Source organism: Oncorhynchus mykiss, chromosome 26, assembly GCF_057628025.1.
Source record: "Oncorhynchus mykiss isolate SJ-2025 chromosome 26, ASM5762802v1, whole genome shotgun sequence".
Lineage (NCBI taxonomy): Eukaryota > Metazoa > Chordata > Actinopteri > Salmoniformes > Salmonidae > Oncorhynchus > Oncorhynchus mykiss.
This window is the reverse complement of record NC_143047.1, coordinates 3,365,390-3,383,800: the sequence shown is the minus strand read 5'-3', so window position 1 is coordinate 3,383,800 and position 18,411 is coordinate 3,365,390. Positions and strand designations below refer to the sequence as shown.

Below are 18,411 nucleotides of genomic sequence, written 5' to 3'. Positions count from 1 at the left end.
TGAGTAATCGCTGTCCTGATATACAGAAGCTTTTTTCAGTCATCAGATAAGGTGAAAAAACAGACAATAGCACCATTGGTTAGGAGCACGTAAAACGGCAGCCATCTCCTACAGAGCCATCTCTACAGTCTGTAACCCAAATGGCACTCCTGTTGACCAGGAGTGCATTATAATTGTATTTAGTCAACCAGGTCAAGGTTATACCATCGTACCATGGTAGACAGATCGACTCGTCTTTATCATTGGTTCATCACATAAAGAGCACAGCCACACACACGCACTCAGTCACTAACCATCGACAGTACACACACATACACAAACCATTGAGTCAGTAATTATTGACAACAGGGTCCCACACCTAATTCCTAACCTTCCCCTCCTTGTCCGATCAATGAGAAACAGCTGTCTCCATATGCGCAGACAAACAAACCTGAATAAACAACGAGTGTTTAAAAGTGCCCAACTAATCCTATAATCCCAAGTGTGCGTTGTAATTTACACATCCCAAATGGCACCCTATGCCCTATTTAGTGCACTATTTTTTTGCACTAATAGTGCACACTGGTATTCCATAGGGCTCTGGTCAAAAGGCATGCACTAAATAGGGAATAGGGTGCCATTTGGGATGCTACAGCCTACACAACCCCTGTTCCTCAGTCTAGTGCTATGCTATTATATCCCAGCTCACACTGTTATCAGGAATGACCTCTCTGATAGTAGGAGGATGAAGTTAATTGTCCTGTAGAGGTTGATATGAAAGTGTTTAATGAGACTTTCATTGGTATTAGTTTGTTTAATTGACATTGATCTTTGTCATAGTGTTGAGCAAAGATCAACTTATAGAGGTGGTGGGTTTTTATAGGCTCTTGATTGTCTTTTTTACTCAAAAGAACTTGGTTTTTAGCATGAAAAGCAGTAAACAAACTGAACAAAGTGCAGAATGGATAATACAGTGAAGGATGCCAATTTAAACATAACCTCTGTGTCTACACTCTTAGAATAAAGGGTTCTCCGGGTGTCCCCATAGCAGAACCCTTTTTGGTTCCAGGTAGAGCCTTCTATGGCAAGGGTTCTACATAGAGCCCAAAATGGTTCTTATACCTGGATCCAAAAAGGGTTCTACAAAGGGTTCTCCTATGAGGACATCCAAAGAACCCTTTTAGGTTCAAGATGTATTAAGGTAATATCTCCATTTCTATCTTTGTCTGGAGAAAGGCCCCTAGGCCGAAAAGTGGACTGCTATGTCCACCAGAGCACCGTACACTTTTGCCCCCCGTCTCCCAGATGTCAATACCTTCAAAGCGCTTCTCGTTTCAGATATTTTATTGGGAAGCATATAATACATACAATTAAACAGTGACGGGATTTTGTTTTACACAGAAGAAAATAAACATAGGATGAATAAACAAAATAAGTACATCAAAAATGGTATGCAGAGAAAAGGAAAAATCCCATGTCAGACAACCAAAAGAACAAAAATATTCCTACCCAACATCACCGTAAAGAGGCACCCCTGGCAAGCTCCCCCCTCCCTCTCAGGCACTCCACATGTCCCCCGCAGCTGCCTCCACCCTAACCCCCCACATTCCTCCCACTCAACTCCAATTGCTCATGGATAAAAAAGTGCACGTGGTTCTATTTTATTCAGCTAATATATCCTAAAAGGTAGTGGAGGAAGGGTTGCCAATTCTTTTCAAATTTGGTCATTTGGGAGAAGCACTGTAGAAAGGTTATAGATCAACGTTTTTGGCTGGGTATAGTATATATTAACTCTATAGTATACTATACTCTCAGCCTAACTAACCAACTCAATCCCTTGCCCCATGCAGGTGCGGTGGACAAAGACAGCAGGCAGCGCCTCTGACAAGTTCCAGGAGACGTCCATCTACAACGAGACGCTGCGCATCGAGGGCATCCAGCGGGTGCAGGGCGGCCGCTACTACTGCAAGGCTGACAACGGGGTGGGGGTGGCTGCCATCAAGTCCATCCGGGTAGACGTGCAGTGTAAGTCGGCAGGGAACGCCGCGATCGATCCCTCCACTGCCCCCCCCAAACCATTCCCAGAATGAGTCATTCTCAGAATTTATGTCTGGAATTTGGAAGGAACTTGGCAGGAAAATGGTGGCAAATTTCTAAATGGGAATGAGCTCTCTGGGAGTATCTGTTAGGAATATTTTAGATGGTAAAAGGGGTGGAGGTTTTGATATAGAAGTTGTTAGCTTTGGGTGGGAAAACTTCAAAGGGACTTGGGCACGTGTCAAACTCATTTCACGGAGGGCTGAGTGTCTTCGGGTTATTGCTCCTCCCTTGTACTTGATTGATAAATTAAGGTCACTACTTAGTATGGAACTCCCCTAACCTGGTTGTCTAGGACATATATATAGAGAGAGATTTTATTTTAAAACGGGAGACACTAGGCCCTCCATTGAATGGGTTTGACACCCCTGTACTAGGCTGTTTGTAGGGTAAAAGTTAGTTGGGTAGAAGGGATATTTTATATTATCCTTTGACTGTTCTAGTCATAGGAGAGGAGAAAGGAAGAAGATAAAACTATGGATATTCCTGGAGAGGCTAGCAGTGGCGGGATCTAAAGGAGAGCATGGGAGAGTTTGTCCAGGTGGCACGTGGCCACCCTGTGAACGGGGCCTCGTGCTGCTGCCTGTTTCCGCCGACCCACTGTCCCCCTGAGTCAGGGGCCAGGTCAGGGCCCTCAGCCAGTCTTGGTATAGTGCCCCCTACTGCATTGCACAGATGTGATATCTCTAAATCCCTTTAACATTATCCAGACCTGCCATTCACCCCAATTACAGCACAACACAGGATCAGGATAGGCACACATTATTTTTTAACCTTTGTGCTCTTTGACATTGTACATAATGTTTTCCCTACTATTACCTTGTCCATCATCCTTCAACAAAAAGCATCACAAAGATCCTATTCCGCTATTGCCAGCTAGGTCTGTATTTTAGTCTTCTGGTCCTCGGAGGGCGGTAATTGCGGGGCGAGTGAACAGAGAGAGCTGCGGTGCTGACAGGGGAGGCAGAGGGTAACCAGTAGTGACGTGTGACGCTTGTTCAATTTTCCCTCCCCGCCGCACCTCAGTGTGCTCGCCGAGTGACTTTGGAAGTGAGGGAGAGAAAGAGAGGCAGTAATTAGAGTGAGCAAGAGGGCCGGCAGGCAGCGGAGAGCCTCCACCTCTCCTCCTCTTCTGCCACCCTTACCCCCCTCTTTTTCTACACCTTGGTCTTATGGTGTGCAGAGAGGGTGGGGGAGAGGAAAGGGGATCCAGGCATTGTGGGACTGAGTGGGGGGGGGGGGGGGGGGGAGGGTGGAGTTAAGAGAGAAATGGCAGATATAGAAAGGCACGGAGTAAAGAAGTGAGAGAGAGAGAAAGAGGGACACAGAGGGAGACAGAGAAAAAAAAGAGCGAAAGAGAGGAGACAGACACAGACAAAGACAGAAGAGAGTCAAGGTGAACCAGGGGGTAGGTCTGGTTTCAGGTCTCCTTTGGGAACAGTAGACAGCTGGATATCATGGGCCATAATATCATGTCCCCACAGTCAGTGAAGGAGAGAGATGGAGAGCAAAAGGAGGGTAGAGGGTTCGGAGACAGGAGGGAGAGAGAGCATAGAAAGAGAGAGAAATGCCTTAGAAAATCCACACGCTCTCTTTTCTCAGCTCTGGCCAATTTAATCCCTTTGCGACATCTGTTTACAGTTATCTTTTTGAAGTTATGAGCCAGATACTTTTTCTCACTACTGCCTCACTGCAAGGTTTGTTTGATATCATTTCACGTGCTACCTACAGGAGTTTAAAGAGATACTTGTATTTTGGCAATTGAGCCCAATCCTGCATACTAGCCATGTCTCACACCCTCTCTCTCCTTCTGTGACTGCATGCACATGTGTTAGTTTGTGTGTGTGAGTGTAAGGTTGCATGTTTGTTTGTGTGACACAGGTCAGCGCAAGGTTAAAGGGATACTTCAGGATTTTGGCAGTGCCCCAAACAGTCAAGCATACACGCACGCACACATGCTCACAAACTGACATATGCTCACGCAGTCACAGAAAGAGAGAGTGACGGTGTGAGACATGGCTAGCATGCAGGGTTGGGCTCAATTCAGAATTTGGGAATTGACTCCCATTCAACTCACAAGTTGAAATTCGCATTGAATTGGCCACACCCCACAGGATGTAGAATTTGAGTTTGAGTGATAGGAAGCATAATTTAATTCTGTGCAATTCATAGAAATTATACTCAGTCATAGAACATGAAAGAGAATATATCACTTTTCTCTGGAAACAATGTTCATATACTCCTTTAACCTCTGCTTAGAATAGTCAATAATTTTTCCACCAACCACTTAATTTGTTTGGCTTCTTTTTGAAGGCCTCAAGATCAACATAAACTAAATGCATTCTGTGAAATGTAGTATTTTTCCAATATTTAACTAAATGTAAGTGATTAATGAAATATAACATTTGCATACAGGTTTTTGGTTTTGTTTGTCCTGAAAATATATATATATTTTTAAATAGGAACACAAGTCTTTATCTTTAATGTTTGCAGATCGCGAAGAACAGCAGGAGAGATAAATACTCATTTAGGGGAAGGGAAGGAAGTATAAAAACAAAATTGGAGGGAGTAAGCTAAATTAGACTAGCTCTGAGGGAGGAGAGTCCACTGAGAGTGATATAATACTAGCGGTTAAATCAAAATGACCTATACAATTATCAAACTATCCATCATGAAATTGTTTCTTATACTGTATGCCCCTGCCAGCGTAGTTAAATCCACCTAGAAACAAATATCGTATGTTCCACTGTGTTTTTGTACAAGTTCACTTTGTTAATGTACACAAACGTTTACAAACGCCATCATTGTTCACGAAATCTCAATTAACCTTAATTGACAGACACCTCATTATCATTGACCTCTCACCTCTGACTTTCCATGCAATGTCAGTTGATGGCTGGCTGAACCTTGGCCTTTGGCACTCTGACCAGCGAGACAATGGGCCAGTGGGCGGGCGGGAGTTTAACTTGTTGCCTCTACTGTTGGATGGACTTGGTTCAGGGACCCATGCTAAAACACCCTATAGCGCTTCCTACCTTAGCATAGCCCTCTCCAAAGACCCACCGGAGGATCCACACAGGTAAGGGGGTCTTGGAGGCAGGGTATCCCGGGATAGGATGGGGAAAGGAGGGAGGCGGTCATGCTATGGTGGTAGTGGTGGTTCTATGGGGAAAGTTATGGCTTGTGGTATGTGGGTTGGTGTACGCCGATGAATACTGGCCTTCTAGAATTGTTGAATATAGTCCTATTATGGTACTGTACTATGGTCTATAAGGATGAAATTAGGATAAACAATTTGTCATGTCAATACTGTGACCTGGAATGAATCCTGTAGCACTCACACCTAGTGAGCATCGGATGATCATCATATGTAGGCACTCACTCGTGAGTGTTATTACATGTAACCTGAGAAAAGGTCTTCGCTAGCATGTTAGCTCTCATGTGTGTTGTTGCCTGGGTTGAGCACCAACTCCAGTTTGTCCCTGGTCGCTAGTAGTTGGCGTCACACTCATCCTCCGCACACACACACGCATGCACACAAACACACGATAGCAAGAGGCACAGACCGTGGCACAGAATGGGAATGAGCAAGCCAATCACATTGTGATCCCCTTAGAACTGTGTGTGGGTGGGCACACCTAGGCTGGCGAACACACACACACACAGAAAAACACATAAGGACACACAAACAGATACAAGGAATTCCATGCTCTCTCACACAAAGTCCAGTGGCCAATCCTAAATTGCTGCCCACTCTCCGCAGTGTGTGCCACCTCCCCCCATGCTTGCAAGTATGTGTGTGTATGAGGGAGAGAGGGAAAGTAGAGGAGGAGGTAGCGAACATAAGCTCTGACCTTTCAGTCTGAGCCAGGCTTCGGCTCTCTGAATCATGAACCAACCAGTAAAAAAAAGAATCGCTGTCAAAACTTCTCATCTCTCTGTCCTCTCTCTCTACTTCTCTCTCCCCCTTTTTCTGTCAGGATGTATGACTGTCTCTCCTCTTTCTCTCTGTACCTTTCTCTCTTTACCCCCTCTTTCTCTCCCTACTGTATCTCTCCTCTCTTCTCTCTTTCTGTCTCATGTTCTCCTCTGTATCTCTTTCTCTACAGATTGTTTGCTGGAAATGTTTGGATACATGATAGCCAATTAGAGCATAGTATTGGAGGGTATGGGAGCTAGGGGGGCTTAAGGGTAGGGAGAGGGATTGGTAGGTACATAAGAGTGTACGAAAAACGGATGAGTTGAGATATGGGAAGTATATACCCTCACTTATTACCAGTGTGGCATTTTTTAAATATTTTTTTTTTGTGAGACCTGACCGATTTCAGATAGAAATGGGAGATACAGTAGATCTCTCATTCTCATTGAAAGCAAGTCTGATAAGATATCGATCCTTTCTATGTGCTATTTCTATGTTTCCCTCTTTTGTTTCTGCTTATTTTTTACTGTCGGTTTTATACTGTACTTCTGCTTAAAATACAAAATGTTTGGTTATTGAAAAATATATTTCATATGCATCGGTTTAGATGGTACAATGATTCTCTTGGGTCATTTTAGATTTTTTTTAAATGAGGAAATGGCAGAGCATATTGCACCTTTAAGAGCATATTGCACCTCCCAATGGGAGAATGTCAACAAAGAAGAGAGACAGGATAAATAAAAGTCCCAGTCAGACAATATAACAGTATGCAACTTTTACATTATGAAACACCTTCATAAAACTTTGTGGGAGACCATTTATTTTACACAGTGATTCAGTCACAACACACAACCTCACTAACTGAAAGCAATCCGTTCTTGGCAAGACAGCACAAACAGATCTGGAACCAGGCTAGCTACATCTCTGATTTCCTCTGAAGTGCCTTTGAGTTGAAAAGTGACTCACAAACTCTACTACATGTCCAGTCTTCTGTGAAAGCGGCAAATGTTCAGTGACTCTTGCCCTAAGGTGTGTTACGAATCCGACAGCTTCCCTCTGTTTTGTAACGACACTGTTCTTTTATGCCAATCTCAAACTCAGCCTAACACAGAGGATGTGCTGCAGGGTTCAAATGTGAGTGGAGGAGGTTGAGAAGGTGACAGGCTGCTTGCATGTCTTGTTGGGTATGTATGGGTGTATGAGCTGAATGTTGTTTGATTATGCTGACAATCTGGAATTTTTGTCGGCCTTGATTGCATCATTACATTGTCCCGCCATGTGAACTCAGCCCTGTGTGTGTGACACTGTGTGTGTATGTGCCTTTCTTGTGTGTAAGCGCGTACCTCTAAATGTGTGTACCACTTTCTGTGTGTGTGTGTGTGTACCAATTTCTGTCTGTGTGTGTGTAGCCAAGCAACTCGCCGTCGATGCCTCCCATGAGTTCCGACACACGGCCACTGCGCCAAGGCCAAAGCCTCCAATAAATAAACACACACACACACACACTGAGACAAGGTCGAGTCTAGCGTATGAGGGAGCCATGAATCCATGAGAGCTTTGTTGCACTTACCTCCCACTCTGAGGCTTCTGCCATTGTCAGATAGAATAGCGGTGCCCTGTACCGTAGCTTCGCACAGCCAGCTTAGCTGTGTTTTTGTACACACACTGAAGAATAGGAACAGGGACGGCTCTTGCCTTTTGGGGGCCCCAAGCGTGACTTGGTTGGGGGGGTCCCCACTAGGCAAAACATTTTAGTAGCCCTCCTCGACGCGTTTGATCATTTTTTCTGCAATTATACACATTTTGTCATGGGGTGGAGGATTTTTTTTGTGCAATTTTAAAACAAATTTCCTGTAATTCTCACCATTTTGCCATGAGGTGGAGAGTAATGAGTGCATGTTAAAGCTATTTGATAGTGTCTTCAGAAAGTATTCATACCCATTAACTTATTGCACATTTTGTTGTGTTACAGCCTGAATTCAAAATGCATTCAATCAACTTTTTTCTCACCCATGACAAAGTGTAAACTTGGTTTTAGAAATGGTTGTACATTTATTGAAAATGAAATACAGAAATGTCACTTACATAAGTATTCACACCCCTGAGTCAACACCTTTGGCAGCAATTACAGCTGTGAGTCTTTCTGGGTTAGTCTAAGAGCTTTGCACACCTGGATTGTATAATATTTGCACAAAATATTTTTTAAGTTAGTTGTTGATCATTGCTAGACAGCTATTTTCATGTCTTGCCATATATTTTCAAGACAATTTAAGTCAACTCTAACTAGACCACTCAGGAACATTCAATGTCCTCTTGGTAAGCAAATCTAGTGTACTGTATACTTCGCCTTGTTTAAGGTTATACTCCTGCTTAAAGGTGAATTTGTTTCCCAGTGTCCTTTGGAAAGCAAACTGAACCAGGTTTTCCTCTAGGATTGTCTGTGCTTAGCTCTATTCCTTTTCTTTTTGGAAGAAAAAACCTCCCTATTCCTTGCCGATGACAAGCATACCCATAACATGATGCAGCCAACACCATGCTTGAAATATAAAGTGATGTGTTGGATTTGCACCAAACATAACACTTTGTATTCAGGACATACGTCAATTTCTTTGCTACATGTTTTGCAGTTTAACTTTACTGCCTTAGTGCAAAAACATATGTGTTCTGTACAGGCTTACTTCTTTTCATTATGTTTGTTAGGTTAGTATTGTGGAGTAACTACAATGTTGTCGATCAGTTCTCATATCCTAGCCATTAAACTCTGTATCTGTTTTAAAGTCAACACTGGCCTCATGGTGAAATCCCTGAGTGGTTTCCTTCCTCTCTGGCAACTGAGTTAGGAAGGACCCCTGTATCTTTGTAGTGACTGGGTGAATTGATACACAATCCAAAGTAATTAATAACTTCACCATGCTCAAAGAGAAATTCAATGCCTGCTTTTTGTATTTTTACCCATCTATCAATAGGTTCCCGTCTTTGCAAGGCATTAGAAAACCTCCCTGGTCTGTGGTGTTGAATCTGCGTTTGAAGTTCACTGCTCAACTGAGGGACCTTACAGATATTTGTATGTGTGGGGTACAGAGATGAGGTAGTCATTCAGAATCATATTGTTAAACACTATTATTGCAAACAGTCATGCAACTTATTAAGTAAATGTTCACTCTTGAACTTATTTAGGCTTACCCTAAAAAACGGTGTTGAACACTCAAGACATTTCAGCTTTTCGTTTTTATTCATTTGCAAAAATGTCTAAAAACATAATTCTACGTTGACCTGCCTACACACAACTATTGGATATTGACTGGCCAGTGACATAAATGCAGGCTGGTAACACAGCAACATGTGGAAAAAGTCAAGGAATGTGAATACTTTGATGGCACTGTACTGTATATGATTGAGAATGACTAACAAAAGCAATGTCACGTGCCCGGTTGGTATTCGGCCATGATTTCTAAAAGTTTAGATAGTCTAGACAGCTATTTTCAAATCTTGAAATTGTTAGTTGACATGGCTAATTGAGTGACTGTCAGTGAAAAAGAGAAAAACTGCTGATGCACAATTTAGAAATGGTACCTGGTGTATTCTGCTATTCTTACTCTCCCCAGGAAGTTGAGACTGAGTTCCTTTTTGTGGGGGGTTTGGAGCCCCCTTGAGTCTGGGGGCCCTAAGTGACCGCTTATGTCACTTGTGCCTGGAATCTGAATAGGACTTGTATCACCGCTCAGATAGGGTTGTAGCTCTGAAAAGACAGCTGTACGTGAGAGGAAAGCTGTAGCATATATGTATTGAATGAGCGTGTAGTGTTGTGTGTCGAACTCTGTATATTTACCACCCGTGAAAAAAGTCAGTATTCGACATCCATCCATGTCTGAGGATGTTGGGAGATGACTTGGAAACCGGCCACTAAGGGCTACAGTGAGCGCTGTTACCTTCAAGTAGGTTTCGGTTTTGCTAGGGCGTTGTGGACAAAGAATGGGCATAAGTATCTGCCTCTGGTGTCGAAGGCTGCACATCTGAATTCAGCGATAGAAAGGAGTTTGAGATTTTTTTTTCAGCCTATCCCAAACCTTATCCCTCTCCTGGTATAGGGGACGCTTGCGTCCCACTTGGCCAAAAGCCAGGGAAAATGCAGTGCGGCAAATTCAAATAAAATGATATAAAAATTGAACTTTCATTAAATCACACATGTAAGATACTAAATACTTGAGGTAATTTTAAGCGTTAATAATCAATCAAATTGAAGACGGGTCTATCTATTTTCAATACAGGAAGACAACAAACCAAGCTACTTTTCAAGTCTTGCGCAACTTTCAACAATGTTACGCAGTTCCTAGAATGCCGTACTTCTTCATTGCACAAAAGAATAACCTCAATCTAATTCCAAAGACTGGTGACATCCAGTGGAAGCGGTAGAAACTGAAAACAAGTTCCTAAGAAATATTGTTTCCCAATGAGAAATCACTGAACAGACAGAGACCTAAAAAAAAAAATTCTGAACGGTTAGTCCTCGGGGTTTTGCCTGCTACATACGTTCTGTTATATTCACAGACATGATTCAAACAGTTTTAGAAACTTCAGAGTGTTTTCTATCCAAATCTACTAATAATATGCATATTACTTTGAGAAAAACTTTGACATTTAAGAAAGATGAATGAACGTCTAATTCTGACGTGCCAATGTGAGAGCTAGTTGATGTGTACAGCGGTCGGTCTGTGTGTAAGATTGCGCTGTTTTGTCACCGAGAAGGAGAAACATCAGATACACACAATGCAGTCATTTTCCATTTGCTCTTCTATTCCCAGTCTGCATAACCTTCCCTCCTTATTCCTCTTTGTTCACTCTGTCCTCTCAGAGCCCCCCCCCCCTCCCACACACACACACTGTGCAGCCATTGAGCATCGTGTTTGAGAGCTGTTTGGGCAAATCACGCGACATATCTCCCACTAATTGGCACCCGACAGGAGCTGGCGAGCATTTTTGCATGCCACCTCTGGTGCCAATCTAACCCCATAACACAACAGCCCCATCACACGCACCCAGAGTCACACGCACACACAAAACAAACTGCCATGGCTCTCCGCTGCTGCTTCCTGCCTAGCGACCCAACGTACCTCTCACCCAGGCGGCCCTGATGAAAGTGAAATCCTTCCTTAGCTATGGAATTTTCATAGCCGCCTAATAAACAACCCCCAGCCTTGTTAAAGTTATTCGCTTAGTTTAAAAAAATATATGTCAGTGAGTTCCAGGCTCTGCGTATACAGTTAGCTAATTGTGCTAATGCGAGCTGCACTCGTGTAGCAAAATTAGGAGTTGGTTTAGCCCTCTGTCGACCAATGTGAAGTGCAATGTAGGAAGATTTCAACAAGGAGTGTAGAAAAGATGCAGTGGCATATTAATGGGGTGTGTGCATTAACAGTTAGCTAATTGTGCTAACATAAGCTACGCTAATTTAGCAAAATGTGGAGTTGGTTTAGCCCTCTAAGAAATGTTAAGTGAAAAGGGGGTAGTCTCTGGAGTGTGTATGTGTAGGATTTTAATGAGGAATGTATAGGGTGCAGTTGCGTTTTAGTGGTGTGTGTGTACAGAAACAAGACTGCATGCTGTTGCCATGTGTTGTATATTAGATCACTCATATGCACAGAGGAGCTTGTGAGCTTGGATGGATATGTACCCCACATATTATAATATATCAACTATATCAAAATATTCACTTGGTTGCTGTTTTTTTAGTTGATGAGAATGAAAGTATTCAGGCTCCTTGACTTGTTCTACATTTTGTTACATTACAGCCTTATTCTAAAATGTATTAAATTGTCCCCCAATCAATCTACACACAATAACCCATAATTATAAAGCAAAATCAGGTTTAGAAATTGTGGTAATTTATAAAAATAAAATAAATGACATTTCACAAGTATTCAGACCCTTTACGCAATACTTTGTTGAAGCACCTTTGGCAGCGATTACAGCTTCTTGGGTAGGACGCTATAAACTTGGCACACCTGTATTTGGCGAGTTTCTCCAATTCTTCCTGATCCTCTCAAGCTCTATTAGGTTGGATGGGGATCATTGCTATACAGCTATTTTCAGGTCTTCAGGTCAGGCCTTTTCAGGTCAGTCAGAGTGACCATGGTGTTCTTGGTCTCCTCCCTGACCAAGGCCCTTCTCCCCCGATTGTGCAGTTTGGCTGGGAGGCCATCTCTGGGAGGAGTCTTGGTAGTTCCAAACTTCCATTTAAGAATGATGGAGGCCATTGAGTTCTTGGGGACCTTCAATGCTGCAGAAATGTTTTGGTACCCTTTCCCAGAGCTGTGCCTCAACACGATCCTGTCTTGGAGCTCTACGGACAATTCCTTCGACCTCATGGCTTGGTTTTTTCTGACATGCACTGTCAACTGAGGAACCTTTATATAGACAGTTGTTTGCCTTTATAAATCATGTCCAATCAATTGAATTTACCCCTGGTGGACTCCAATCAAGTTGCAGAAACTTCTCAAGGATGATCAAAGGAAACAGATGCACCTGAGCTCAATTTTGAGTCTCATTTCAAAGGGTCTGAATGTTTGTTTATTTTTAATACATTTGCAAACATTTTCGCTTTGTCATTATGGGATATTGTGTGTAGGTAAAAAAAAAAAAACTGCAATCCATTTTAGAATAACTTAGCAAAATGTGTAAAAAGTCAAGGGGTCTGAATACTTTTCAAAGGCACTGTATATAAAAGCCATACCTGTGTTAGGTAGGGGTCTACACTACTTCAGGAAGGAAGGAGCGATGCTAACATAGCCTAGCCTGACAGACGCGACTCATGGTACACAGCGCGGGAGAACTGATAACTGGTCTGTACAGAAGTCTGTTTGTTGGTGCAATATTCACGCAAAAGTTTGCTTAAGTTTTGATTTGTTCTTACATGCAAAATAATTGAATTCACAACACCCCTGCCGTCCTAGTCAATTCGCTTCAGTAAAACATAGGTTGTGATTTGTTCAATTCGAAAATGTGATATCCAATCAGCAGGACACCACCTTGAAGTCCCCTTCATGATTAACACATTTTACCGAAAACATCAAAAGAGCCTTTCCAGACTGAAGACAGCAGCACTTTGAGTTAGATGGCTATGTTTAGTCTGGCTGACACCTATTGTGTGCATGCATGCTTGTGTTATACAAACATTTGCATTGCACATTATTTTACTGTACATTTCAGCACATGTTGCTCCAATTCATAATAAGAGGTCTCAGGTTCCTTGGTGCTGGCACAGTTTAGTGTGAACCCATTTTTACTCCACTCAACACAATATTTAATGTTTTCTAGAACACAATCCCAACATAGAAGACCAGGACATTTAAGTATGCTCAAGGTCAGTTTTATTTTAAATGTATGGGTTAACATGGATCGGACCCAGTTTCCCCACAGCAGACTGACTGCATGATTTCCCAGACTGTGTCGACACAATAGAGGGTAACCTTCCCATCAGATAGGTTACCCTCCCCCTGATTGCCTCAGGTAAATATCAGGCATGCAAAAGTGACACTGCAACATACTGCACACTGAATTATTCTGATATGGCACTTCAAACAATATGTTAAATGGCAATACAATGTCACTCTGTTGCTGCAAACCATATGGGACCCACCCTTGGCCCTGCTCTACTCTTCCAACCCCTCTATAAGACTCTACTGCTACAGTTGAAGTCGGAAGTTTACATACACTTAGTTTGGAGTCATTAAAACTTGTTTTTCAACCACTCCACATATTTCTTGTTAACAAACTATAGTTTGAAGCACGGGGGTTTCAGCATCATGTTGTGGGGGTGCTTTGCTGCAGGAGGGACTGGTGCACTTCACAAAATAGATTGTATCATGAGGGAAGACAATTATGTGGACACATTGAAGCAACATCTCAAGACATCAGTCAAGTTACAGCTTGGTCGTAAATGCGTCTTCCAAATGGACAATGATTCCAAGCATACTTCCAAAGTTGTGGCAAAATGGCTTAAGGACAACAAAGTCAAGGTATTGGAGTGGCCATCACAAAGCCCTGACCTCAATCCCATAGAACATTTGTGGGCAGAACTGAAAAAGCGTGTGCGAGCAAGGAGGCCTACAAATCTGATTTAGTTACATCAGCTCTGTCAGGAGGAATGGGTCAAAATTTACCCAACTTATTGTGGGAAGCTTGTGGAAGGCTACCCGAAATGTAAATTTCCGACTTCAACTGTATGTGACAAAATAGGGAGGGGGAAAGAGAGATAAGACAACATATAGAGAGGGTGGGGATAGGGTCTAAATTTCCCAACGAGAACCGTATTCCCATAAAATAAATGTCTCTGTATGGCAATGTCCAGATCCGCACAGCCCCCTGTCCTGAAATGCACCTGGTCTGAGACTGCTTGGCAACGTCACGGATGGGCCCACCTCCGGTGCGAAACGAGAGGAAGACAGACTGCAGGGAAACGTGGCGGAGCTAAAGCTCCTAGATGTGCCTTGTACCAATGCCTCACTCGGTCCTCTGCTCTCAGATCAGCTCCACAGCCCCAGTTTGTCATCAGCGCAGCCGCCCACTTCCTCACTTGAATTCATCAGTAAGACTACTCGTCCCGGAGACACTGGTACAGTGCGATCACAGCAAACAGACAAGCCATGGACACTTGCATAGGGGTCCGATCCCCAAGAAGAGACATTCTCCACTCAACTCCCAGCCCCCGAACACCACAAAATACAGGGCTTTTAAAGGAAATTACAGCCAATCCCCAGCTACCTGTCTAATTAGCTCACTCTCTGTAGGTGCGTCTGATCACACCAGCCCCTCCACCCACTTATCTACCAATCCATCTCGTGACAGTACCAAAGGGGAACACTGTCTCACTGTCAATAACGACACAAAGCAACTCGGCATGAAAGGTATTATGTACCCATTTTCTTCTCTATCCACTACCTTACAGCACCTGAATACAGATCACATGAAGTCTGACAGGACCTTGTGGTCCTTTTGGTATTTATCATAAGGCTACACTGTCGCTGAACAATATTGTCAGACATTACTGTTGAAAAGGAAATAGGTCACTTATTGTCTATGTACCAAATGTCACTATGTTTTCTATACAGTTCTGGTCAAAAGTGGGTGACAAAATAGGGTATAGGGTGCTATTTGGGACACAGAGAGTGGGAGGTTCATTTGTTTGGTTGATGCTCTTGAATAGAAGGACTGTCACTTGACCTATTATTTGTTGGGTTGCACAAAATGACATACAGTGCCCTGCGAAAGTATTCGGCCCCCTTGAACTTTGCGACCTTTTGCCACATTTCAGGCTTCAAACATAAAGATATAAAACTGTATTTTTTGTGAAGAATCAACAACAAGTGGGACACAATCATGAAGTGGAACGACATTTATTGGATATTTCAAACTTCTTTAACAAATCAAAAACTGAAAAATTGGGCGTGCAAAATTATTCAGCCCCCTTAAGTTAATACTTTGTAGCGCCACCTTTTGCTGCGATTACAGCTGTTAGTTGCTTTGGGTATGTCTATCAGTTTTGCACATCGAGAGACTGACATTTTTTCCCATTCCTCCTTGCAAAACAGCTCGAGCTCAGTGAGGTTGGATGGAGAGCATTTGTGAACAGCAGTTTTCAGTTCTTTCCACAGATTCTCGATTGGATTCAGGTCTGGACTTTGACTTGGCCATTCTAACACCTGGATATGTTTATTTTTGAACCACTCCATTGTAAATTTTGCTTTATGTTTTGGATCATTGTCTTGTTGGAAGACAAATCTCCGTCCCAGTCTCAGGTCTTTTGCAGACTCCATCAGGTTCTTCCAGAATGGTCCTGTATTTGGCTCCATCCATCTTCCCATCAATTTTAACCATCTTTTTTGAAATGTGGCAAAAGGTCGCAAAGTTCAAGGGGGCCGAATACTTTCGCAAGGCACTGTATCTATAATCAATATGTCTATGTCACAAATGTCTCTCTATATTGTGCACTAATTTTGGCCACATACGGCTCTGGTTAAAAGCAATGCACAACGTGTGGAATAGGGTGCCATTTCTGCGGCAGGCAATATAACTACAGAGAATACCGTGGCCCGATTGAGAGATAAACATCTACTTTATTAAAGGTCTTTATTAAACAGTGGGCTAGTGTTATTGGCAGCTGGAACCTGTCAGAGGATGGTTATATTGCACTGTTGAATTATAATCTTAAATCATAAGAGACAGTTACTCTCAGTATAGTCTTGTGCCACAGACCATATTCTTGCATTGTAGATGCATACATGGTTGGGGGTAAGTTGACTCCCAGTATCATTATCAGTACTTGCAGTGGCCAGTCTTACACATGGACAGGACCATTTAAGTGGGACTTGCAATGTATTCAACTCATGTTCCAAGGTGGACATATTGTAGGACCATGTGTCTCCTGTATGGACACAAAAATGGTACATGCTCAAAGTGCTTAGTGACAACAACAAAAATGTATTCATGTATGTATATAAATGTATATGTAAATATCTGTATATTTTGTACGTACTCTATTCACTGTGTCTGATTTACCTGTTCATTTGTGGACTTGCTTGCTTAATAATTTACTATTTCTAGCAACTCAGTTTGCACAGTGCAGTGGTGTAAATATCAGGGTGTTCCTCTAAAGGTTTCTCAGATGAGACAGTTGAGTCTGGTGGTGTGTTCTGTACTTATGGGTTGAACCTGTGGTCCATCACTGTACTTGTCAGCACTAGCGGTTCTGCGGTTCTTGTGACAACAATTTTGGACCCCCTCAATGTGGAGTATGAAATAGGTTTTACATAACTAATATTTGCTATTGTTCTTTTTTTACATCCGTTATTAGACAGTGAAAACGATGATGATTATGAACATGGTCTTTTGCCTGCTAATGCCTGCAATGCAGTGAAGAAAATGATATCACAACAATAACATCTAATGTAACTGGCCCCTCTAACAGTACAACTGGCCCCAGCTTGGCCCCCCCAGTTGAAATGGTCTAGAAACATCATTGCTTGTAAAGATATAGACTTATTTAAAATACTATGTGCAATTCCTCACATGGAGAGATGGTCACTTCTGAATCAGGTGTTCTCCATACACGCTCATGTTGAGTTTGATTTAAGGGGTTCTCATATCTATTGCGTCCTTCATAAATATTAAAATATAATACAAATAATATATACAGTACCAGTCAAAAGTTTATACACACCTACTCATTCAACGGTTTTTCTTTAGGTTTACTATTTCTACATTGTAGAATAATAGTGAAGACATCAAAACTATGAACTAAAAATGTGTTAAACCAATACAAATATTTTATATTTGAGATTCTTTAAATTCGCCACCCTTTGCCTTGATGACAGCTCAACCAGTTTCATGATGTAGTTACCAGGAATGCATTTCAATTAACAGGTGTGCCTTGTTAAAAAGTCAATTTGTGGAATTTCTTTCCTTCTTAATGTGTTTGAGCCAATCAGTTGTGTTGTGACAAGGTAAGGGTGGTATACAGAAGATAGCCCTATTTGCCAAAAGACCAAGTCCATATTATGGAAAGAACAGCTCACATAAGCAAAGAGAATCAACAGTACATCATTACTTTAATACAGTTGTTCCCAAACTTTTTATATTCCCATATCACCTTCAAACATTCAACGTCCAGGTGCGTCCCCCCTCAAGCACGAGGGACAGCGCACTCTAAAATGTTGTTTCTTGCCATCATTGTAAGCCTGCCACACTCATTCTTATGTTTAATAAATGTATTGTATAGTTTATACAATACATTTATTAACCATAAGAATGCCTGTGAGTTTTTGTCATAACCAGGCTCGTGGGAAGTGACAAAGAGCTCTGTTTGGCCCAAAATGTTTGGCCCAAGTTAAATAATTTAAAGGCAATGCTACCGAATACTAATTGAGTGTATGTAAACTTCTGACCTACTGGGAATGTGATGAAATAAATAACAGCTGAAATAAATAATTCTCTCTACTATTATTCTGACATTGCACATTCTTAAAATAAAGTAGTGATCCTAACTGACCGAAAACAGGGAATTTTTACTGGGATTAAAATGTCAGGAATGGTGAAAAACTGTATGCAAACTTCTGACTTCAACTGTACATTGTAAAATCGTTACATGGTCGCTGCCCATATCATTGCATAATGCAGAAAATACACGAGAGTTCAGGGGCCTTGCTTTGACAAAGTTAACAATTTTTACTGTAGTGTCCAAAACGTCTTTCAAGCTGTCAGGCATTCCCTTCGCAGCAAGAGCCTCTCGGTGGATGCTGCAGTGTACACAAGTGGCATTGGGAGCAACTGCTTGCACGCGCGTTACCACTCCAATATGTCTCTCTGTCATGGCTTTTGCACCATCAGTACAGATACCAACACATCTTGACCACCAAAGTCCA

At 42.2% G+C, this 18,411-nt stretch overlaps 1 protein-coding gene and 1 long non-coding RNA gene across 3 annotated transcripts in view; both read left to right on the top strand.

The window, feature by feature from the left end:
• Positions 1–18,411, top strand: part of LOC149971349 (uncharacterized) — an 812,381-nt gene that overhangs the window by 260,566 nt on the left and 533,404 nt on the right. The gene's annotated exons all lie outside the window — the stretch shown is intronic.
• Positions 1–18,411, top strand: part of LOC110506257 (MAM domain-containing glycosylphosphatidylinositol anchor protein 1) — a 399,885-nt gene that overhangs the window by 140,762 nt on the left and 240,712 nt on the right. For both annotated transcript variants that reach the window (XM_090221721.1, XM_021585690.3), the window contains exon 4: positions 1,830–2,004. In XM_090221721.1, coding sequence (XP_090077847.1) covers positions 1,830–2,004 — 175 coding nt within the window. The remainder of the gene's footprint in view (positions 1–1,829; positions 2,005–18,411) is intronic.